The following is a 16,390-nucleotide window of genomic DNA, read 5'->3' as shown; positions in this document are numbered from 1 at the left end:
ACATAATTCATAATTTCTGAGGATAGGAATTATGGGATGAATAGGTCCCAAACTTTCCTATTGGCTTCAAGGTAACTGGTTTTATGCTCACTCAGGATGCAGTAGACATTCAGTTTTCTGAGTTTTACACAAAAGCAGTTGGTCTGTGTGTTGCTGTTGAATTGGTTTGTTCATGGGAGCAAGGAGAGTCTAGAAATTCCTATTCTGCCACCTTGCTCATTTCTTATCAGACAGACAATGACTGAAGTTGAGAGTTAAAGGGCCTATGCTTATTATTTTCTGTAAGCACTTTAGTGCACTCAGAATCCACCTCATGTCATAATTCTTATGGTCATTATTAGTGCCATTTTGATCAAGTGAACTAGCCACTTTAGTTCCCAAAGAATATGCTTCAATTGACACTGTAGTTTATAGCTTAACTGTGATTGCTATTTATGTTGCCCTGGATTACTAGTTTGCAGGTCCCATTGTCAAAGATCTTAGCACAATGATTAATCCAAGAATCAAACATTTCATAATTCCTTTTTTGTGGAATCTATCTCCTGAAACCACTCCAAGCACCAAACCTGGATCAGCAATAGTCCAGTTAAGAGACAAAGGAGAACTTGGGAACAGGAGTGGATAACTAGAGAACTCAGAAAAATAGCCTATGGCTGAAGGAAAGTTCCAAAATAAAGTTAAACTTGAAAGTAAAATTTTTTCCCAAGGCTGGGATCCAGACCTTGTCGTAGACTGGGACTTGCAGCCCAGTGGATGGGAGAGTAAATCTGCTAGATTGCTTTGGGCCAGCGTTTATCCAAAGCTAGCTGGCTAATGAAGTAAAGAAGAAAACAAATGGGCCTGGAGCATCAATCAGGAAGCCTACAATTGAGGTGACTCTAGCAATAAAATTTGCTGGTAATTGAGTGCTGTGGGTATTGCTCATGAATTCATTGTTCATAAATGCTATTGGCATTTATGTTGCTGGATCAAGAGGAGAAGACACTAACTAGAATTAGATAAGAACCAGCCTCTTATAATATCCTTCTAGTTCCCTCTACTGACAAAACTTATCACTGCACCATCTGACAAAGAAGTGTCCATGAGGTTCAGTTCCAGCATCACAAAAAGATTAATAAAAGTATTCCTATTTAGCAATAAAAATCAATGAGCTGCTGGTACATACAACAATGTAAATGAATCTCAAAAGTATTACACTGAATGTGCTATGTGCTTAAGTCGCTCACTCGTGTCTGACTCTTTGCAACCCCATGGACTTGTAGCCCACCAGGCTACTCTATCCATGGGGATTCTCCAGGCGAGAATACTGGAGTGGGTTGTCATGCCCTCCTCATTACACTGAATAAACATATCTAGACACAAGATCCTACAAACTGTTTTCATTTTGGAAAAGACATTTTAGTGGAGGCAAAACTATAGTGACAGGACACCAGGTTAGAAGCTGCCTAGGGCCAGGTTGGGGGAGGAGACTGACTGCAAAGAGATGTTCAACAACTTTTTAAGGTGATGAAAATGTCCTGAAATTTGACTGAGGTAGTGGTACAACTCTATACAGTTTCTTTAAGTGAATAGACTTCACTACATATAAATTATACCTCAAAAAGCTGTAAAATAATCTCCAGTGATTTTTGTTCTTCTCTCTGCTGCCTTATTTATATAAACTATCCAAACTTGGTAATTTCACTTTCAAAAATTAGTCATCAGATGTCAACAAGATAGCCTAATAAGATATCCCTAACTCATATTCCCTCTTCAACAATAATCTGGCATCCATCCACAGACAAGAGTAACTTTGTGAGAACTTTGATATCTTGGTAGAAGATTGTGAAAACCCAGTGCAGTCCACAATCTAGGAGAGCTGTTTTGAGAAAGAAGACTTGTACTCAGGCAGCTGACTTAACTGACCATAGTCCCAGGTACAGACCTGGAAACAGATCCATAACTCCTAAGAACTCGACTACAGCCCCATTTAGCTTTGGTTCCATTACCAGTACCATATACCAAGGATTCCAGGAAGAGTCATGCACACCTGTATGTCACACTTGTGTGTCAAGCACACAAACCTCTCTGTCTGAGCTGTGTACCTGAAGTGGTCCATGAAATGGCTCCAGTCCGTCTCAGCTGTAGTCCAGGTGCCCCTGGAGGGGCCTACCAAACTCAGTCTGATTGTAGACACAGAAAGAACCCTGTACCTGGAGGCCTTTCCAGTCACAATCCATGAACATTCCTACTGGCACAGGGACCCAAAGGACGTGCTTCTGTCTGCACCCCTAGAGATTTTGAAAGGGCCCTAAATTCAGCTCCTGCTTACTCTCAGTTGCTCAGAGACAGCACAAGAAAGGAAAGAGTAAATATTAGAGCATAAACAGATAAAAGAGATTAGAAGGACAATAAAAAGATCAATAAAACTAAGAGTTGGTTTTTGAAAGATAAACAAAATCAAAAACCTTCAGCTAGACTAACCAAGAAAAACAGAGAGGACTCAAATACAGCTATAAATAAAAAGAGACATTACAATCAATACCACAGAAATACAAGGGATGACAGAGGCTATTATGAAAAACTACAATCCAATAAATTGGATAATTTAGACCAGTGGTGGGCTACAGTCCATGGGGTCACAAAGAGTTGGACACGACTGAATGACTTCACTTTCACTTTCACTTTAGACCATTGGATAACTTTCTAGAAATATACAACCTACCAAGGCTGAATCATGAAGAAACAGAAAATCTGAATATATCAAGTAAAGAGATTTAATCAGTAATCAAATACTACCAAGAAATAAAAGCCCAGGACCAGTTCATTTCACTGATGAACTCTATCAGACCTTTAAGCAAAATTAAAGCTGCTGCTGCTGCTAACTCAATTCAGTCGTGTCTGACTCTGTGCGACCCCATAGATGGCAGCCCACCAGGCTCCCCTGTCCCTGGGATTCTCCAGGCAAGAACACTGGAGTGGGTTGCCATTTCCTTCTCCAATGCATGAAAGTGAAAAGTGAAAGTGAAGTTGCTTAGTCGTGTCTGACTTTTAGCGACCCCATGGACTGCAGCCTACCAGGCTCCTCTGCCCATGGGATTTTCCCTAAAGCTAATCCTCTCTAAATTCTTCTTAAAAATATAAGAGGAGGGAACTTTCAACCTCATGATACAAAAATTAAATAATAACACTACAAATACACTACCGGCCAATTTACCTGATGAACATAGATATGAAACACTCAAGCAAAATTCCAGTAGATCAAATTTCATAGCACATTAAAAGAATCATATACTATGAACAAGTGGGATCTATCCCTGGGATATGTGGTCAACATATACAAATCAACAAATGTAATAAGCCACTTTGACAGAATGAAAGATGAAGTCATATGATCATTCAAAAGATGCAGAAAAATTACTTAATCAAAATTCAACTTCCTTTCATAATAACAAATTTCAACAAAATACCTCAACATAATAAAGGCCATATATAACAGGCTCACAGCTTAAATCACACTCAACAGTGAAGAGCTGAAATTTTTCCTTTAAAATCAGAAACATCACAAGGGTACCTACTCTCACCACTCCCACTTAACACAATGTTAACAATACTTCCCAGAGTAATTAGGCAAGAGAAAGAGACAAAGACATCCAAATAGGAAATAAAGAAGCAAAATCATCCTTGTTTTCAGATGACATGCTCTTATATGTAGACAAATCTAAAGACTCTACCAAAATACTATTAGAACTAATCAACAAGTTCAGTAAAGTTACAGGATACAAAATCAGCATACAAAAATCAGCTACATTTCTATATACTAACAACAAAATATATGAAAGAGAAACAAAGAGAATAATCCCACTCACAAAAGAATCAAAAACAATAATACACTAGAATATACAACAGAGAAAAGATAGTCTCTTCAATAAGTGGTGCTGGGAAAACTGAAAGGCTACATGTAAAAGAACGAAATTAGAACACTCCTTAATACCAATCATAAAGATAAACTCAAAATGGATTAAAGACCTAAATGTAAGGCTAGACATTATAAAGTTCTTAGAAGAAAACACCCAGAACACTCTTTGACATAAATCACAGCAAGATCTTTGTTGACCCACCATCTAGGATCATGAAAATAATAACAGAAATAAACAAATGGGATCTAAAGAAAATTAAAAGCTTTTGCATAGCAAAGGAAACCACAAACAAAAAGAAAAGACAACCCTCAGAGTGGGAGAAAATATTTGCAAATGAAGCAACTGACAAGGGGTTAATACTCAAAATATACAAACAGCTCATGCAGCTCTATATTAAACACAAACAAACAAATCACCCAATCAAAAAACGGGCTGAAGACCTAAATAAAAATTTCTCCAAAGAAGACATGCCAACAAACACATGGAAAAAATGCTCAATATCACTAATTAGAGAAATGCAAATCAAAACTACAATAAGGAATCACCTCACACATATCCGAAAGTCCATCACTGAAAAATCTTCAAATAAATGCTGGAGAGGGTGTAGAGAAAAAGGAACCCTCTTACCCTAATGGTGGGAATGTAAATTGATAAAGCCACTATGGAGAACAGTATGAAGTTTCCCTAAAAAACTAAAAATAGAGCTACCATATAACTGAGCAATTCCATTCCTGGGCATATATCCAGAGAAAACCATAATTCAAAAAGATACATGCACCCCAATGTTCACTGAAACACTATTTACAACAGCCAGGAATGAGAGCAACCTAAACATAATTAACAGAGGAATGAAAAATGAAGATGTGGTATATAAATTCAATGGAATATTACTCAACCATAAAATAGAACAAAACTGTACCATTTGTAGAGATGTGGATAGACCTAGAGACTGTCATACAAGAGTGAAGTCAGAAAGAGAAAAACAAATATTATATATTAACACAAATATTAACTTGTGGAATCTCAAAAAATGGTATGTGTGTTAGTCTATCAGTCATGTCCAACTTTTTGCGACCCCATGGACTGTAGCCCACCAGGCTCCTCTGTTCATGGGATTTTCTAGGCAAGAACACTGGAGTGGGTTGCCATTTCCTTCCCCAGGGAGGAAAATGATATAGAAGAATTTATTTGCAAAACAGGACTAGAGACACAAATATAGAGAACAAGAGTATGGGTACTAAGATGGGAAGTGGGGTATGGGGTGGATTGGGAGATTGTTATATATACACTACCAGGCTCCTCCATCCATGAGATTTTCCAAGCAAGAGTACTGGAGTGGATTGCCATTTCCTTCTCCAGGGGATCTTCCCAACCCAGGGATCAAACCGAGGTCCCCCACATTGTAGGCAGACGCTTTACCATCTGAGCCACTAGGGAAGTGTTATATATATACACTAATACCTATAAAATAGATAATTAATGAAAATCGACTGCATAGCACAGGGTACTCTACTCAGTGCTCTGTGGTGGTCTAAATGGGAAGGAAATTTGAGGAAGAGGGGATATATATGTACATGTGGCTGATACACTCTGCTATACATTATAAACTAACACAACATTGTCAAGTAACTATACTCCAATAAAAAATACAGTAAAAAAATAAAATATCCATGATATTACTTTGCTAGCAATGGCAAGACCTAGATGAATCACCTATTGTGTTCTGCCTTTTTGCCAGCTACTTTATATCAGTGATAATGATTGTCACCAAATGTTCATTTATTATTTAAGTTTGCAGAAATTGCCAGAAGCTTTTATGTTCCCAACAAACTTTTGAGGCTTCATTACCTTACTGCGTATAGAAGTCTTTATATTACTTTTCATTATTTTACTGTGTATAGAAGTATATATACTGTATATATATATTTTTTAATGCTATTAAAATAATTTTTCCTATTTCAGTGATAGCACAAATAAAATGATCCTTCGTTTCAAAACACTCAGCCTTATAAGCATCCATAGTACATAAATTTAGTTAACTGGTTCCATCTGGTGATATAAATCCTACAACAAATATACAAAGTCCGGAGCGAAGAAGGACATACAACCCTCTTGGTGGCACACAACCTAAAGTGTCAAAATTTACTTCAGAAATACTTGCTCATGCTTGACATGAAACACACAAATAATCACACTCGGTATATGGCAGTTTAACAAAGAGAATTATAAGGACTGACTGGGCCAAATTTTATGCTTTCCACTCCTGTTTCTCATGTGTACCCTCAAACTTAAACAAGCCTTCAGAAGAGAGTTAAGTCTAATGTGATGCTTTAGCCAACTCCTCGAGAACACTTTTAAAGTATCAAATCAAGAATATCTTGAACCCCTGTTTAAGTCACATCTATTTCTTCACTCTCCTTCTGATCCCTGTGAATCTGTTTAATTGTCATCACCTCAAATGATACTTTGGTAAGAAAACCTTCTCCGATTCCACTGCTAAGGTTAAGCTTCTTACACATCTACTCAACTTCACTGTAGCATTTTCACAATTGTGGAATAAAGTGAAGTGAAAGTTGCTCAGTCACGTCTGACTCTTTGCGACCCCATGGACTTTACAGTCCATGGAACTCTCCAGGCCAGAGTACTGGAGTGGGTAGCCTTTCCCTTCTCCAGGGGATCTTCCTGACCCAGGAATCAAACCGGGGTCTCCTGCATTGCACAACTGTAAATATAAATGATTCACACAATTTTGTTTAATGCTTGTCTCTCCAGTTTTATATCTGGCACATGTGTGCATGCTCAGTCACTTAGTCGTGTCTGACTCTGTGACCCCATGGACCACAGACCACCAGGCTTCTCTGTCCATGGAATTTTCCAGGCAATAACACTGGAGTGGGTTGTATTTCCTACTCCAATATTTGGAACAGCATTCAATAAATAAGTTTTGAATGAAGAACAACAACAACAAAAAAAAACAATGATATACTTAGGAGTAAGATGAACCAAATAGGTAAAAGATTTACACACTGAAAACAATAGGCATTGATGAAAGAAATTAGAACAGATGCAAAAAAAAAAAAAAAAAAGGAACAATATCCCATGTCCATGGTTTGGAAGAATTAATATTGTTAATATGTCCATACTATCCAAAGCCAGCTATAAATTCAAGGCATTCCCTGTAAAAATCCCAATGGCAGTTTTCATCAAAATAGAAAAAGAACAATCTTACAATTCATGTGGAATCACAAAAAGACCCCAAGAGCAAAAGTAATTTTGAGAAAGAAGGACATAAAAATATTCCAGAGAATTTCAATGAGGTGTAAGTCCATTTAAATATATAGATATATTATATATATATTCAACACATTCTGATTAGTTAGCAAGAACAGCTGACTGACATCAAGGAATATGGTAATTTACAAGCTAAATATTAGAAAAATTCTTTTTACAGGACTTTCCTGGCAGTCCAGGGGTTAACACTTTACCTTCTAATGCAGGAGGTGTGGGTTTGATCCCTGGTGGAAGAGCTACAATTCCACATGACTGTGGCCAAAAAAACAAAACATAAAACAGAAACAGTATTGTAACAAATTCAATAAAGACTTTAAAAATGGTCTACATCAAAAAAAAATTTTTTTTAAGAAAAATCCTTTACAAATTAATAGTTTTTTTAAAACAAAGTGCCATGATATTTTAAATGTACTCAAGGATGGGCTTTTTTAAATTAAATAAATATATAGTCGTGAGGAAAAGAGGATCTAATATTCAGTTCAGTTCAGTCGTTCAGTTGTGTCTGACTCTTTGTGACCCCATGAACCTTGGCACGCCAGGCCTCCCTGTCCATCACCAACTCCAGGGTATCTAATATAACACTGAGAAAAAAGTCAGAGATGCAGGAATAAAAATTATTATCATAGAATCCTGAGGAGGTAATGAGTATCAGAGTGTGATCAACAGTGACTAACTATTAACATATACCTAATTAAGATAATAATTGAAAAATGCATTTCAATTTGGCAATTAGGAAAAGAGAAGTTATCTTGGTAAGAGAGCAATGTCAGCAAAATGGAGGTTGTCCAAACAGAACCAGTTACAACCAGAACCTCTCAGCCCCTCCTATTCCTAGAATACACACAGACTCTGGCTACCCAGATTTACTCTCTATTCCTTAAATATGCTGTTTCTTCCTATTACACCTCACCACACATTTTCTGCTTAGTGAAATTTAGCTTTTCCTTGAAGAATCATTGGAATTCTTTGGGATGCCTTCTCTTAGCTCTAACTTATGTTCTTCTTTGTGTCCCCATATACCTAGATCAAGAATCAAGTTTATTTTGATCAAGTGTTTGAAAAATCAACATGATACTTAAGCTAGCTTTAGAGAGGGCCATTTGGTTTAACCTCAGACTTTCAAAAGATATCCATCTTAAATTGATGCTCTTTGGCTTACCTTTGTTTTGGGAACTATATCTCTCAGGTTAAGGGTTTCTGCAGAAACACTGATGCAGATGCCAAGGAAATCCCTTTAGAATCAATGGAAAACTTTTACTTTGCTCCGAGGCTAACATAATTATTGTCACTGACATATTGGTGGATGGAGTGTTCTAAATTTTCATAATTGATTCCCAAATGTTTTCAAGACCAAGGTTTTAATATTAATTTTGCTAAAAACAAATAACATCAGGTGGCCAATTAGACACTATAAAATATCTATCAGTGAACTCAAAATATGAGGACTAATTTCAAATTTATTTAAAATGTTAAAATGCAGAAACACCCATTTTCCTAAAATGTCAACATTTTTAATTGGTTACTCATTTTATCTAATTAGTAATTTTCTTGGTTTCTCTCTAAATTGAAGACACTATGAAAGGCCATAACAAGACACAGTACCTATTTTGACTGCAAAAGTACCACTGTCTTATCAGCAGATAAAGAATTCCATAAAATAATTATGGGAGATAAAGTTAACTGAATTCTAATTCAGTTTAATTTCTATAATAATGTATGTTTCAAGTTGGGGAAGAGAAAATGAGTTTTCACTCAGTACTACTCTGATCCAATATCTTCTCTATAAAATATAACTATTGAAAACTAATCCATAGTCCACATGGCAAGTAACTTTAGTTGACTCACCATCAGGTATTGCAAAAATAATAATAAAATGCTGTCTTTGAATATTTTTACTAAGTTTTCATAAAATACTTTAATTCTGAAAGATTTTTCAAAAACTGTTATGCTGCTGCTGCTGCTGCTAAGTCGCTTCAGTCATGTCTGACTCTGTGCGACCCCAGAGAGGGCAGCCCACCAGGCTCCCCCGTCCCTGGGATTCTCCAGGCAAGAACACTCGAGCGGGTTGCCATTTCCTTCTCTAATGCATGAAAGTGAAAGGTGAAAGTGACGTTGCTCAGTCCTGTCCGACTCTTAGCGACCCCATGGACTGCAGCCTACCAGGCTCCTCCGTCCATGGGATTCCCCAGGCAAGAGCACTGGAGTGGGATACCATGGCCTTCTCCAAAAACTGTTACAGACCTACATTACAAAGGGCAAACACATTTTACTCATTTTACAGCCCTCTGGTGATAAAGCTCCAGAAAACGTCATGATGCTATGTGAACAAAAAGAAAAACAATGTATTAAGTTCAGAATAGACAAGGATAAGAAAGGGAAAAAGTTAAACAAAATGTTTTTAAATAATATACTTTGAAGAACTTTCAGGTTCTTCTCCAACATTATTTATTTGAAAAATTCAGAAACCAAAGATTTTATCAATTTATGGAAAAGAAAAAATATGATTTTACCATTCTTTAAAACTTATCCTTCTTGTAATATTAACTAAACATAACTACAGTAAATTTATAATAAATCTGGGTGATCAGTGAATTCCAATAAATATATAGTACATTAGAAGGAAATGATGAATTTGTAAACATAATCGTATAATAAATGTAGAACCTCCATGGGATTCACCAAAATGACATTAGTTGCTTAGAAGAGGTATAATAGAGTGTGTGTGCTGTGCTCAATCGCTTCAGTTGTGTCGAACTCTGCAACTCTATGGACTGTAGCCTGCCAGACTCCTCTATCCATGGGATTCTCCAGTCAGGAATGCTGGAGTGGGTTGCCATGCCCTCCTCCAGGGAATCTTCCAGATCCAGGGATCGAATCCCTGTCTCCTTCATTGCGGATGAATTCTTTACCCACCAAGCCACCTGGGAAGCCCATAATAGAGTACAAGATAGGTATTTATATAAATACTTTGAATGGAGACTTGGTAACCTCATAATCTCATAATGTTAAACATGTATTTAGAAGTTAAACCTAAAGACAAGAAGTATTAGGATAAATGAATAATTAAGAATAATAATTTCTTGAGGGAGTATGCCATACCACCATAGTAGTAGGATCCAGAATGTGATGAAATAAATATAAAAATTATAACAAAATTAACCTATTAATAAAACTTCTAAAATTTCTATATTCTTATTGTCTTAAAGGCTTAAAATGTCTTCTTTTAAATTATCCCTTGACAAAGGGATACTAAGCAAGAGAAACAATTTTTAAAGCCAACTATGATTCTGGGCAGTTTTAAAAATTAGACATTTTAAATGTCTAAATTAATTTATTTTCAAACACCACATCAATCCCATAGGACTGTATTTAAAACTTTTCCTGGAGAAAAAAACACCATAAAATTTTCTTATGTCTTCTAATTTTGGAAATGTCAAATTATATATATTAACCAGGAATTAGTATATCAGCATTAGATAATTCATGCATAAAAATGTTTTCTGCCCTGAGAATTTACACAGGATTTCTAGACTACCCCTCAGTACACAGTCTGTGATACTTTTATTCTCACAGACTTAATCTACTATGCATGTACTAGTAGTCAGGACACAGCACAGGATGATTAAAGATGAGCTTCTTTCTTTTTGTATGTGGGGAAATTATAGGAAAGAATGAGATACATTCTAATTTAGAATCTCATTTCTGTGCCATTTCTATCCCAGCTGAAAAGCCAGAAATGGCTGAGGAAAACCAATCTTTGACAACAGAGTTCATTCTCAAAGGACTTACAGATCATCCAGTGCTGAAGACCCTTCTGTTTCTGGTGTTTCTTACCATCTATCTGATCACTATGGTGGGCAATCTTGGTCTGGTGGCATTGATTTTTATGGAACGTCATCTTCACACTTCAATGTACATCTTCCTGGGTAATCTTGCTCTGATGGATTTCTGTTGCTCCAGTGCCATAACCCCCAAGATGCTACAGAATTTATCTTCTAAAGACAGAATGATCTCCCTCTATGAATGCATGGTACAATTTTATTTTCTCTGCCTTGCTGAAACTGCAGATTGCTTTCTTCTGGCAGCAATGGCCTATGACCGCTATGTGGCCATCTGCAAACCACTGCAGTATCACACTGTGATGTCAAAGAAACTCTGCATTCAGATGACCACAGGGGCGTACATAGCTAGTAACCTGCATTCTATGATTCATGTAGGACTTCTATTGAGGTTAACTTTCTGTAGATCTAGTCAAATTGACCACTTTTTTTGTGACATTCTTCCACTGTATAGACTTTCCTGTACTGACCCTTATATTAATGAACTAATGATATATATTTTTTCAATGCCCATTCAAATCATTACCATTGCCACTGTCTTGATTTCTTATGTTTACATTCTTTTCACTGTTTTCAAAATGAAATCCAGAGAAGGGAGAGGTAAAGCCTTATCTACTTGTGCATCCCACTTTCTATCTGTCTCAATATTCTACATTTGTCTTCTCATGTATATTCAACCATTTGAAGAAGGGGATAAAGATATACCAGTTGCAATTTTTTACACAATAGTAATTCCTTTATTAAACCCTTTTATTTATAGCCTGAGAAATAAGGAAGTGATAAATGTTCTGAAAAAAATTATGAGGACCTATAATATTCTTAAAGAAACTTAATCTTCTATGGAAAATAAATGATTTATAGATTAAGGGACACATAAAATGAAAACTATATTCTTATGTAAAGTATTAATCTAGAAATCATTAGACTATGTTGGTTTAAAGATATATGAATGAAATTCAAAATTGTCTGGCAGATCTTAATCCAAATTCCACAAATACCAGACTAAATCAGGAGGAAACTCAATAATAATTTTCATTACCAGATCAGATTATTCTTATAGAATTGTCTCAGGTCAGTGTTTTCAACTTAATAACTCAACAAAGAATCAAAATTAAATGTTTAGAAGAATTTGCCTTGATTTACCTTGTTTAGCTAATGGAAAACATTATATCTGATTCTATGTAGACTGTTTGAAACACTTAAAATTTTCTGGCAGACTGAAATGATATTTTTTATTCAGAAAACTGACCTGGTAGACACAAGTAGATGAGTTTGAGGAAGAGAGAGACTAGAAGCAAGCTCACTAATTGCATGTGTAAGCACGTGCTCAGTTGCTCATGATAGCTTATGGTGAACGGTGCCACTGGATTTGGTCTCCAAATGAGAAGATTTAACTCTGGGACCAAAGACAGTCTCAGTCACTCAGAGCTTTGTGCAGGATTTATTAAAGTAAAAGGGATAGAGAAAGCATCCAGCAAGAGGCACTGGAAGGGGGCAGAAAAGTACCCACCTCACTAGTTTAAGCGGGGCCTTATATACTTCTCAACCAGCTGCTGAAGATAGATAAAAAATATGTCAAGGCTATGACAATTTTGCCCAGACCCTTTCCTGTAACTTACATCCTGGGATGACATCAGCACAAGATTAGCCAGAAAGAATAGGTTATCTCAGAGCTCAAGACTGTGGAAGTTTTTACCCAGACTTTCTCCCATAACAAGCATCTGAAGCTCAAAAAAAGGCATGTCCTTGAACAAGTGATACTGTTGCCTAGGAGGCCTACTTGTTTCAGACAAAAGAAAGTGAAAAAGAAAGAACGTTTACCTCCTCCTTAAAGGGGCCTTAGGCTTGGACTCATCAACCTGCTTAAGTTAACTATTTCACTCAAGTCATATCCAACTCTCTGCAATCCCTTGGATTGTAGACGGTCAGGATCCTCTGTCCATGGAATTTTGCAGGTGAGAATATTGGAGTGGATTGCCATATCCTACTCCAGGGAATCTTTTTGATCCAAGGATCAAATCTGAGTCTCTTGCACCTCCCGCACTGGCAGGCAGATTCTTTACCAGTGTACAACCTGGAAAGCCCCTAACTTTGCAATAATCTATATTTAAACTAATGAAGTTTGATCTAGATACAATTCCAAGAATGGGGGAAAAAGGAGTGAGAAGAAATAAACACACACACACAGTCACATATACATTTTGTAGAATAATTAATAACAAATTATAACAAGTTGGCTACAGTAGATTCAGATCTACTTTAACCTGAAGTGTGATTAAGATCCTTTGCCTTTTGAAGGCATCAATCATATTATATATTGTGGAACATAGAATAGCAACTTACATAATATATACTCAATAAGCATTCTAAAAAAATATTAATGAAGGCAGTTTTAATTTTTCTAATTTTTGAGTAATGTTGAAATATATTAATATTTTGTTTATTTTCTGGCCATTTTTACTTCTATGAATTTTCTATTCACTTTCTCTTTGTCTTACTACATTTTTCCTCATTTATTTGTACCAACGTTTATAGATAAAAAATATTAAAATGTTGTGACTATTAGTGGTAAATAATTTCTCTGTGTGCTGATAGCATTTTCATACTTGTTTGTGTTATTTATAACTAATAAAATTATAAGATTGATATATTTATTAATTTTTCACATACAATCTCTTTCATGCACTTTTGTTTAGAATTTCTTTTCTTAATCCAAATTCTACTATTTAGCCAATATTTCTGTTTCTCCTTCTTTTCTATTTTTTTTCTCCTCTTCCTCCCCATTTTCCTCCTTTTTTGTGTGTGTGATAGTTTGCATTTGACCTTTGATTCTTCCTGGAAACTATTTAGTATATGGCATGAATTGAACATGTAACTTTACTTGGCTTTTTTATCCAAAAATAATCCACAACTTAATTCAACTCAAATAAACATTAAAGGAGGACTTCTTTGGGAAAGTGGCAAAATTAATTCTAAACATTTTGTAGAAAAATAATAATAAGCAAACAGACTTGATGCAATATATATTAAAATATATAATGAACTACCAGTAACTTAAATAATTTGGTTGCAAATTAAGAATCAGTATATAGATAAATGAAAAAATGAGATTATCCAAAAGTAAATTTCCCAAATAAAACAGGAAGAGCAAAGCAAACCAATCAGGAAAGAAAGGGTTGTTTAATGAATAGTCTTCCATCAACTGATTAACTGTTTCTTCCATTTGTGTTAAACTTTATAAATTTCCTCTCATTTAGAGATATCCTATAAATCTATTTCATGTTTTTTTCCACCTTAAGTTTTTATACATAGCACTTTTACTCAACTGGAATTCATTCTATAATGTGAAGTAAAAATTAAAATTTGATTTTATGGCTAAATGGCATTTATTAACTAACTCTTCTCTTGCTAAATTTTTATGCCTCCTTTCTGTTTATATACTCACATACACATGCATACACAAGAGGTCTATTTCTAGCTTATCTAGTCTACACAATAAAAACAAGACAGTTCTAGGGGATCAATGTGGCAAACTAGGAGGGTGTGGACCTCATCTCCCACCACGAACACCTCAGAATATATCTATATGTAGAGTAATTCTCTGAGAACAAAATGGAGACTGACAGACTCTTGTACAACCAAGGCTGTAAGACAGAACCACATGGAATTAGACAGGAAGGTAAGAGAAGTGAACAGATGAGGACTTGCACCTCTTAGAGGGGACAGAGAAGAAAAGAGGGATTACACAAGTGGCGATACTTTATGGGGAGTGAGTGGTTGCAGCAACATATTGCATACTCTAGTCCAGGGTTGTAACACTGAGCAGTGGAGTCCCCTTACCTGGTTTGAAATGCGGTAGAACTACCAGGAAGGCTGTAAGAAAGCCCGACTGCTTATGAAGAGCATGCATATACTTGCTTGCTCCCAAAGCAAGATAGAGGAAGCAGATTTCCCATGACTGCCCTGAGTTAAACATTTGTTTCATCCCTGCTTGTTCTACTGCATAGCTCCGTGCTAGAGCAAAGGCTTCTGTGGCTGACAGGAAAACTCAGTTGTGAGAGATGGAGTAGCCTTGGATCATGAACACATCTGAAAGAGGTGAGTGAAGTGAAAGTTGCTCAGTGGTGTCAGAATCTTTGTGAAACCATGGACTGTAGTCCATGGAATGCTCCAGGCCACAATACTGGAGTGGGTAGCATATCCCTTCTCCAAGGGATCTTCTCAACCCAGGAACAGAACCAGAGTCTCCTGCATTCCAGGCACATTCTTTACCAACTGAGCTATCAGGGAACCCCTTGAAAGAGATGGGACATCAATTAATGGTGTTTAAGAAGGCAGTGCATCAGAAGCATTCTGCAACTCTGAATAAGCCCAGAACCACCATAGCTCTTACCAGACACATGCAGAGTATCCACTCCAGCTCCTCTAGCTCCGGCACTGCTTCCCTCTGGGATGAGGGCACTGGTGCTGGGCGGGGGAGAACCCACACTTAGAAGGAACAGAGCTACCTCAGACTTGACACCTCTGGCTCCAACTTTCTCACCTCCAGCCCTGCCTGCTACCAAGGTGATAACTGTCAGGACATGCAGAGAAAATGCTATGTCAGATGGAGGTTTCCCACCAGAGCTACTAGGCAGAGGCAGACTGTACAAGCATGCTCCCACCAAAGGACGCCACTTTAAGACTAAAGTAAATGTTTCAACTAATTTCACAGAAAGAAAGTTAAACAAAAATGAGGAGACAGGCAAATTTGTCCCAATTAAAATAACAGGACAAAATCCATGAAATAATAACTAATTAAACAGAAATAAATGATTTCCCAGATAAGGAGTTGAAAGCATTAGTGATGATAATGCTAACTGAATTAGGGAAAAGAATATATGAATCCAGTGAGAATTTTAAGAAGGAATTACAAAGTATAAAAAAGAATCAGTCAGAACTACTGACAGTAGACTAAGTGCAATCATCATACACACAAATGATAACTGTGTGAGGGGGTGATATGTAAATTAGCTTGACTGGAGTAATAATTGTTCTATGTATATATTAAATCATGTTGTACATCTTCAAATATACATTTACATTAAAAGTGTATAGAAATATTATAAAAGAAATAACTACCTAATTTCAAAAATGAACTGGGTTCTTATTTACTTCAGGATTGACTGGTTTGATCTCCTTGCAGTCCAAGGGGCTCTCAAGAGTCTTCTCCAACACCACAGTTCAAAAGCATCAATTCTTCAGTGTTCAGCTTTCTTTATGGTCTAACTCTCACATACATACATACTACTGGAAAAACCATAGGTTTGACTATATGGAACTTTGTCACTAAGTGTGTTGTAGCTTTTCTTCAAGGAACAA

General features: G+C 36.3%; 1 protein-coding gene across 1 annotated transcript; it reads left to right on the top strand.

The window, feature by feature from the left end:
* Nucleotides 1-10,926: 10,926 nt before the first annotated feature.
* Nucleotides 10,927-11,862, top strand: LOC120852871 (olfactory receptor 5K4-like). Its single transcript, XM_040226344.1, has one exon. The coding sequence runs from the start codon at nt 10,927-10,929 to the stop codon at nt 11,860-11,862; it is 936 nt and encodes a 311-aa protein (XP_040082278.1).
* The last annotated feature ends 4,528 nt before the right edge of the window (nt 11,863-16,390 follow it).

Source organism: Oryx dammah, unplaced genomic scaffold (genome assembly GCF_014754425.2).
Source record: "Oryx dammah isolate SB20612 unplaced genomic scaffold, SCBI_Odam_1.1 HiC_scaffold_2, whole genome shotgun sequence".
Classification (NCBI taxonomy): Eukaryota; Metazoa; Chordata; class Mammalia; order Artiodactyla; family Bovidae; genus Oryx; species Oryx dammah.
This window is presented reverse-complemented; position numbering and strand designations above follow the sequence as displayed.

Coding starts and splice junctions, on each gene's coding strand:
- LOC120852871 (XM_040226344.1), top strand. CDS start 10,927: ATGGCTGAGGAAAACCAATCTTTGACAACAGAGTTCATTCTCAAAGGA.